Genomic DNA, 10,094 nt, shown 5'->3' on the forward strand with positions numbered 1-10,094 from the left:
TATATTTGTAATAGAAGGAATTTTAGGTATTTCTGTAATTGTTATAATTGTTCGTTTTAAAGGAAATGAGTATTTTAAAAATTTTAATTTAATATGATAAAATTAATTTTAAGGTTAGTATTTAGAATAAGGTTATTTAAATTTAAATTTAGAAAATTTAGAAAATCAATTATTATATTTTATTTTTCAAGTTATATATTAATTATAATATTATATTTCTCTAGAAATATATGAATTGGGGGTATATTTTTTTAGATTATTATTCTTATATATTAGTAATTTTAAGATTACTAATATATAAGATTAGAGGATGTATATTAATAATTAATATAACAAAATTAATAGAATTTATAATTTTGGCTTTAATAATTTTTTTAATTTTATGTTTTTTTTCTTTAAATTTATTGGTATTTTATTTAATATTTGAAGCTAGGCTTTTACCAATTTTTTTTTTAATTTTATATGGGGGATATTCATATGAGCGTTATGAATCAGCCATATATATTAATATATACAGTAGTTTCTTTTATACCTTCTTTATGGTTACTAATATTATTATTTTCTTATTATAAAAGATTAATAATTTTAATATTGATCTTTTTAAATTTAAAGTTAGACGGTATTATATTTTTTTATGTTTATTGGGGTTTATAGTAAAATTACCTATATTTTTTTTCATATTTGGTTACCTAAGGCTCATGTTGAAGTTCCAGTCTATGGTTCGATAATTTTAGCTGGTGTATTGTTAAAATTAGGCAGATATGGAATGTTGCGGATAATTCAAATTTTTAATTTAAATATAGTGAAATATAGGTATATAATTATTACTTTAGGGGTTATTGGAGGTATTTTAATAAGGTTATTGTGTTTAATTCAAGTTGATATAAAAATATTAGTTTCTTATTCATCTGTTGTTCATATAAGATTACTAATTAGTGGGATAGTTACTTTAACTAAAATTGGATTAATTGTAGGATTAATAATAATGTTAGCTCATGGATTATGTTCATCAGGGTTATTTTATATTGTGAATGTTAATTATGAATGTTTTGGTAGAAGGTTAATTTATTTAAATAAGGGTTCAATAAGTATTTACCCATCATTAAGTTTATTTTGATTCTTAATATGTTCTTCAAATTTATCAGCCCCAATCAGATTAAATTTAATTAGAGAGATTTTTTTATTAATAAGGTTGATAAGGTGAAGAGTTAGAGTTAGAATATTATTAATAATTATATGTTTTTTGAGTGCTGCATATTCTTTATATTTATTTAGTATAAGACAACACGGTGAAAGACAAATTTTACAAATAAATTATAAAAATGTATTTGAAAAGGATTACTTTATATTAATTTTACATTGAGTTCCTTTAAATTTTTTATTTTTATGAATAAGAATATTTATGATATAATTTTATTAGAATTTAAATAGTTTAATTAAAATATTAGAGTGTGGATCTAAAGATATATAGAAGGTATTTTAAATTATATTAGTAATAAATATTTCTTTTTGAAATTAGAATTTATAGTTTTATCTATGATTTTTTTGTTAATAAAAATAAGGTAATTGATAGAATGAGTATTTATAAGAGTTAATTCGATAAATATGGAAATTATTTTTTATGTAGACTGGGTGTCTATAATATTTTTTAGCTTAATTATAATAATTTTTAGGTTTATAATATTATATAGATTAAGATATATAGAGGGAGATAAGAATATTAATCGATTTTTTATATTAGTAATTATATTTGTTTTAAGAATATTATCATTAATTATTTGTCCTAATATTATAGGTTTATTGTTAGGATGAGATGGGTTAGGATTAATTTCTTATTGTTTGGTAATTTATTATCATAATTGAAAGTCATTTACTTCTGGGATGATTACTGTTTTATTGAATCGAATTGATGATGTTGGTATTTTGATGATAATTAGTTTAATAGTTATTTTAGGATCATAAAATAGAATTTTTTATAGATTTAATTCTTTTTTTTTTCTTTATTAATAATGTTAAGAGCATTTACTAAGAAAGCTCAGTTACCACTTTCTTCTTGATTACCTTCGGCTATAGCTGCTCCTACCCTTGTATCTTCTTTGGTTCATTCATCAACTTTAGTAACAGCAGGCGTTTATTTATTAATACGTTATAATAATTATTTAATTGATAATCATTTAACAGGTTTAATATTATTTATTTCTAGGTGTATAATAATGATATCTGGATTAATAGCTAATTTCGAGGATGATTTAAAAAAGATTATTGCATAATCTACTTTAAGATAGTTAGGTTCGATAACAAGGATTTCGAGATTAGGGGAAGTAGAGTTAGGTTTTATACATTTAGTAATTAATGCATTATTTAAGTCTTTATTATTTATATGTAGTGGTATTTTAATTCATCAGATAAAAAATAATCAGGATATTCGTTATATGGGGAGATCAATTAGATATTATCCTTTTGTTTGTCTTGTATTTTTTGTTTCTTTATTATCATTATGTGAGTTTCCTTTTTTTCTGGGTATTATTCTAAGGATTTGATCATAGAAATTTTTTTAATAAGTAAAATGAATATATTAAGAATATTAATATTAATAATTTCTACTTTACTTACGGTTTCTTATAGAGTTCGATTAGTTATTTTAGTGTATTTAAGTTATTTAAATAAAATAAATTATTTTACTATAGTTAGAGAAAGATTGTTAATAAGAGTATCATTGATTGTTTTATATTTTTATTCTTTAATAATTGGGTATTTTTTAATTAAATTAATAAATTTTACTTTACTTATTTTAAGATTATTTGAAAAATTAATAATTTAACAAATTTGTATTATTGGTTATATTTTAGGATGATATTTAAGATTTATTGATATATTTATTTTAAGTAATTATAGAAAGATTTTTTTTCCAGGATATGAGAATTAAATTTAATTTATATAAAAATTAGATTTTATCCTATAAAGTTATTTTTATCTATGTATAAGATTTTTGATAAAAGTATTTTAGAGTATATATTTGTTTATAGAATAAAGGAAAGGTTTATTAAACATTTATTTCATTTATTAATATTAAATAAATTTATATAATTAAATTTATTTACATTTATATATTTTTTACTTTATATAATAATTTTTTATTAATTAATTTATAGAATAATTTAAATAGCTTAAATCAAGAGAATAATATTGAAGATAAAGTAACATAAATTGTTTTTAAATATATTTATAGGATATAGATAGAGTTTAAATAAAAATTTTTATCTCATACAAAAAATATATTATTACGTGAATAAAACTATAACATTCATTTTAATACATTAGCTAAACCGCGTACAATATATGCTTACGCGCACCGACATACATAAACGTACGGATGAACTCCCACACATGCACAGAAAATATATCAATTGAATCAGTAGAATTCCTATAACATCTAATATGATATTACACGATTACGTGCTATATGCGTTATACGTTATATTTGAAAAATAAAAATATAACATTAAATTTATATTCTAATTCTATGCGTTGGTAGGGGGTCATTAATTAATATTTATCACGTCACAAATTTTGTCTAACAAGTTTCTTGAAAAATTGTCTTCATTAATTAAGTGCAATGTTAAAGAAACTATTTGTACATGTCAAACCTATCCAATAAACAATTCTTTATTCATTATAGAGAGGAAATACACACTGGCAGATATTGGCTTTGTAGTAATGTGTAAAACAAGTATGATTGCTCGAAAGGGTTGTAGAAATATTCAAAAATATCTATATACATAATTAATTCGTTCAAGCATAATATATAAAGTTACATTTCAATATTATGAATTCTGCTTCGTGTGTCTCCAATTTCTTTAATGTAACGGAATAGGCCAGTTCCATTAGATAACGTGGTATTTCTACATTTCTGCAACGAATAGGTAAATGTATTTTAAACTAATTTAAAATTCTTTCAAAATCCATTTATAATAACACCTTTTTGGATAACAGTAAATAGATTACAAAAGAAAATCGTATTTGCAACAATAAAATGATTATTTTATCTAGACGTATAAGCGAAGAACAACTTACTATAAACAATGCACATAGAGTTACATGGAAGAGAATGTCGAGTCCTTGAAAGCGGAAAACATTTAAAATGTGGAATATAAGATACAATGGAAATCATGTTGTAAACAGAGGCAATAACCATTGTGCTGCAAATATATCTGGTTCAACACCAAGAATGCAGAAATGTTTATAAAGTTCGGAAAGTTGGTCATGATGAGAGAAAAGTATTAGTAAACTATAATTACAGAAAATATATCTATATCACGGTATTTGTTAAGTATATAGAAATGAATAAACGTATAAATAAATATACACAAACAAACAAAGTCACATACACATACACACATATCCATGTACATATATATTTATAGTATGTGTTTGCGTGTGTGTATATATATGTATATATATATAAATATATATATATACACATATGTGTATCTTTACTTAACTACGTGCACTTATACATACGTTATACGTATGCATATTCATGTATATAAGCGTTCATTTTATTACTGTGAACATTGTAATATTATAGCAAAATAATTGGAATAAATTTCATATTTTTGATAAAAATGAACTTTTTAATTAAGCACTCTTAACAGACCATAAATTTTGTAATGTATGGAATACATGGAAGGATTATTGTAAAAATAATGACATAAACATTTATTATATTTCTATAAAATTATTACATTGTTTAATTGACAAAGATAATAATGAAATTAATTGATAGGCAATAATGGAATTGAAAAGTTATGTAGTTTCAGACTTACAAAATGTATTTTTCCATTCATTTCATATCATTAATGAAATCACTATTATTTGCAAGATCTACATTTTCTATTAACATCGGTTCTAAATTTTCAAATCGTGGTGCGTGAGCTACCCTTGGCGAATTTATTATGCACTATACTAGATAAATCATATTTCGATGTCCCTATCGGTGATTCGAATAGGGATTGCCAGTATCTATAATTTTTGATATCCAGCTATTTGGAGAAATATCTAAGGACTCCGGAGTATCTGGTAATATTTCAATAATGCTACCTAGACATGTTAAACAAACTGGATTGAAATTTATTGAATAATCCTTCCATCCGTCAATGGTCTTTACTAAATATTTTTCAGATTGAATATCTTTTAAATTTTCTTCTTCAAAAGATTGTCATATAATATCACAATATTCTTCGGCACACGGGAAGTAAATACATATTATTTTATTCAAAGATATATTTTCTATTATATCATTCTCATTATTGTAAGTACGTTTTCAATTATATGGTTCTCTTCAATTGTATCACTTTTTGTAACGGACAGTTATATAATGAACATCGTTGATATACTTGATGGATTCGAGACGTTAAGTATTATTAGAATCCTATAGAGAATTTCGACTAATATTTCTTACGCCATTAGTTGGCAGCATCGGTTTATCGCCCAATCGAAATGTTTTTGATATATCGTAGTTGCTTATATTTTCAGGCCTTAACGATTTGCGTTTAGAACTCATCTCTTTAGAATTTCTAAGTATTCGTGATGAATCTGTGTGTTGTGTTTGATTTGTAATTGACGCAGATCCATTGCAACAATATGATCATCATAATAAATAATCGACAATTACTTGCTTCAGTTCTCTATTACTTGCTCCTTCCAGATTAACAGATTCATCTCTCAATGTGTATGAGGGATGAAACTGTTAATCAACAATAATGGATAAAGCATGTTTTTATCTGTTGATGTATCATCGCCTTAGGAGCATTTCAATTGAAACAAATGAACGAAGAGCTGTTGAGGCTATGTCGAAGAGAATAATACTGTTACAGAATGGTAGAAATCAAATGTTATATTTAGCATTTCAGTTCGCTTTATAAGTGTATTATTGACTTCGTTTGAAATATTGGCTGTATCACCTTCTGATAACATATAAAAATTAATCCCATTAATGATGACGAAACTTAATTATATTATAAAACGGAATTAATTGGATCAGCAACAGATTCAGGGATGTTTACCCTGTCAGAAAGATTATTATCACTTGATGAATTATTTTCACTATCAAACAGATAAGTAATGTCACTTTCTGGGGAAGAATTTCTCTCAGGTATAACAACATTCTGTTCTTCTTCTTCGTCACAGTCATCAGAATCCCACTTAATTTCATCCACTATATATCCATCGTAACCCAAACATATTTCATAATCTTTATGCCTTTCACGTATAGTACGTGGTTGCACTGGAATACATGTAGCAGGACCATCTTCGTAATCAATTATGGTCAATCCTGCTTCCTCCAGAATTGTTTTCAGTGATTCAATTGTAATATTTAATTTCCTCAAGTTCAATACTAAAGATTCAAGTGACATTTCTCCTCGTATATTATCCATATTTTGCGACTCTTCAAGATGGTAAAAAACTTCGTCTAAAATCTTTTCTGTGTCCGAACGTTTGTCAATTATAAATGGAAAATTATGCGAAGTTACGAATTTATATATATTATCAATTCCTAATGATTCTGAACAGTTCTCGTCGCTATTGCGATGAAAAACGGCCATTTGTGTGCGAGCACCTAGATGTTCCGTACCTTCTGGTCCATTACAAATGCCACGGAACGATACATGATAATCAGGAAAACTTATAATTATATTCTCCACCCTACAAATGAATGTAATTCATTAGAAAGTAACTATATTAACGTGCGCGTATATATGTAAGTATGTACGTATGTGTGTATTTATACATATACGTATACTTATATATACAAGAATCTAAAATGTGTAAAAAATATACCAGGCCTGAAATTGTTCTCTAGACCATTCAATCTTTCTTTCTGGATGCTGGAGTCCGGAGAAATGAGGAAATAATTCATTACATTCTGCATTTGGCGTTGTTACAATTGCTACTTTTGGTTTGATATAACCAAAGATGTTAAATGGAAAATCCTTTAATGCATTCGAATCTAAGTGTTCAATCCTAAAAAATTTCTATTATTAGTATTCGTTGCAAATATATTATCAAGAGATAATTATCTTTGGTAATAACTCACAATTCCATACATATCACTGCATCGGCTTTTTGCAATTTTTTGTCATTGCTAGAAACGCTTCCTTCGTAAACGTGTATCTGAAGTGGGCCTTTTCTTAAATGTACAAAATCATGAACAAACGGCTTGGCTTTGCGCTTGTTATTTTCGAGAATACATCTATCAATATCTACGCACAATATTTCTTTTACATCGGAGATACGTTTTAGGGAATCCAAAAAGTCAAGATTTCCACAGCCAAAATCAATAATCTATAGGAACAATATGGAAACAGGTAATTAGAAAAAAATGTATAATACGATAAATTTTATTGAATTTACATAATATCTATATAAAAGGATGATCTTTTGAGATCTTTCGAGATCTACACGAACCAGAATTAATGTTAAACAAATAAAATGTACAACTATGAAAAAGAATATTAATGTGATACCGAACCTTTTGTATCTTGCCACCGTATTTATCACTGCAAAGAACTTCGATCACTGCTTCATACCTTTGTATGTAAGCTGGCAAAGAATATCTTATTTTATCTCCTTTGTCGTAATCTCGAAGTGTATAGGGATCCATCATGTTTAAGATTTTATTCGATACGGTACGCTCTACTTCCAAATTTTTCGCTTCTTTCCTACAATACTATTATATATATACTTTCCAAAGAGATAAAATATAAGAAATAAAACTAGAATATTGTTCAGTACAAATTTACAATTAGGATGTTCACAAATAACAACGACGAAATTTAGTCGAATAGATTGAACAGATGGCGGCCAAGTTACTATGATGCTTCTTCGGTGGCGAGCTCACAAGCTTCATCCACCTGACGTGTATGAAATGCCATCTATATAGGAAACGATCGCACCATCGTCACTGATTGGCCGAACGTTTACTTTAATCTTCTTCCACTCCAATCAAAAAATCTTCCATCCCACCCCCGTTATAATCACTAAAGTATAGCTGTCCAAAATGATATTTCGTTGAAACTGCTGCTGCATGGGAAGGCTCAAGATTTATGATCCACTTTACGTTCCAAGTTATGAATGTTTATCCCTGGTAAGCAATATATTTTGATCGGAAACATTTTGCTTGGACACACCTTATATAATATGTAATAGAGATGTCGCTAATAGGTAATAAGACTATATTATTTAATACGAATGCGAAAGGTATTAGATATTGGGAACAATCGGTTCATACTCTATATTCTGAGATTATACTCACTATACTCGAAATACTGTGATCCAATATTCCAATTAATAGACAATATATTAATCTATTTTAAGTTACAAAACATCACTTATACACATTAATTAGGATTCTCAGTAAAAGTTCAAAAACTGTACAATATCCATTATATTTTATCATTATATAATGTACAAATAATATTAAAGATACGCGCGATGCGTCGAAAGCCTATGACATAAACATCCATCGGGGTGAACTTAATGAAATATTTAGATTTAGAAATGGAAATCTTAAAATAGTAGGCACATTTGTACTATTGAAACAGGACAATTTATCACTTCTCTATTGGTCTCTTGGAAGAATTGAGACAATGCATCTAGATAATAATGGTATCAAATTGTCGAGACTGTTTCAATTAGAAGAAAACTGTTTTAAAAGGCCAGACGAAAGGCTTTCTTGTTTACATATAGAATGTACAAAGTGATTACTTGTTGATTCTATCGCGGTTCTTCGTCACTCGAGTATTAGTTAATATTTGCGACGACAATTCAAGATTTTCAGAGATGACATACATACTGGCAGATATTGGCTTTGTAGTAATGTGTAAAACAAGTTTGATTGCTCGAAAGGGTTGTAGAAATATTCAAAAATATCTATATACATAATTAATTCGTTCAAGCATAATATATAAAGTTACATTTCAATATTATGAATTCTGCTTCGTGTGTCTCCAATTTCTTTAATGTAACGGAATAGGCCAGTTCCATTAGATAACGTGGTATTTCTACATTTCTGCAACGATTAGGTAAATGTATTTTAAACTAATTTAAAATTCTTTCAAAATCCATTTATAATAACTCCTTTTTGGATAACAGTAAATAGATTACAAAAGAAAATCATATTTGCAATAATAAAATGATAATTTTATCTAGACGTATAAGCGAAGAACAACTTACTATAAACAATGCGCATAGAGTTACATGGAAGAGAATGTCGAGTCCTTGAAAGTGGAAAACATTTAAAATGTGGAATATAAGATACAATGGAAATCATGTTGTAAAAAGAGTCAATAACCATTGTGCTGCAAATATATCTGGTTCAACACTAAGAATGCAGAAATGTTTATAAAGTTCGGAAAGTTGGTCATGAAGAGAGAAAAGTATTAGTATACTATAATTACAGAAAATATGTTTATAGCACGGTATTGGGTATGAAAATGATTTGACTATTATCTATCTAACGTTTCAATTGATAAAATCACATGTTAAGATTATCATATCTGTCTTTAGATTAATCTCGTATACTATAATTGTACTTTCACCTTATCAGAATGCGAAATGCTTGTTTCCGGCATTTGCAAATGCGCAAATTTTGTTAATTAATGTCAAATAATATCAAGCATTAAAATTAATCGATAATATAATGGTATATGTATGATGCAAAAATGTTTAGGTTGCTTCAATTAATTATTTTCAAAAATTACAATAAACTAGCAATTTAAGAATTAAAACTTTGGCAATATGAAACTTCTACTTTAAATGCTGCATAAACTTTACGTATTTTGTTCAAAGAATCCTGGCCTAAACCATCGGTCCCTTTGAGAAAATCATGTACTGGAATAGTTCCGTTGATGTTCCTCAATATAACACATTCACAGTAACATTTCTGTTAATGTATTTCATATACGTTTCTTTAACGATATCGCATTTCATTATATATCATACATAATGTCACATTAACAAGGTAAAAGCAAAGTGGTGGAGTATGGTGGGAAATTAATATAATATGATAAACACAGTAATCATTGTTCTATATT

General features: G+C 26.6%; 1 protein-coding gene across 1 annotated transcript; it reads right to left on the minus strand.

The window, feature by feature from the left end:
* Window positions 1-6,017: 6,017 nt before the first annotated feature.
* LOC146872798 (small RNA 2'-O-methyltransferase-like) lies at window positions 6,018-7,666 on the minus strand. The gene is made up of 4 exons (XM_085658851.1): window positions 7,532-7,666; window positions 7,097-7,344; window positions 6,841-7,023; window positions 6,018-6,705 (listed from the first exon to the last, which is right to left on the minus strand). The coding sequence occupies exons 1-4, from the start codon at window positions 7,664-7,666 to the stop codon at window positions 6,018-6,020; spliced, it is 1,254 nt and encodes a 417-aa protein (XP_085514977.1).
* Window positions 7,667-10,094: the final 2,428 nt, after the last annotated feature.

This window comes from Vespa mandarinia, chromosome 8, assembly GCF_050613455.1.
Source record: "Vespa mandarinia isolate Hongniang chromosome 8, ASM5061345v1, whole genome shotgun sequence".
NCBI lineage: Eukaryota > Metazoa > Arthropoda > Insecta > Hymenoptera > Vespidae > Vespa > Vespa mandarinia.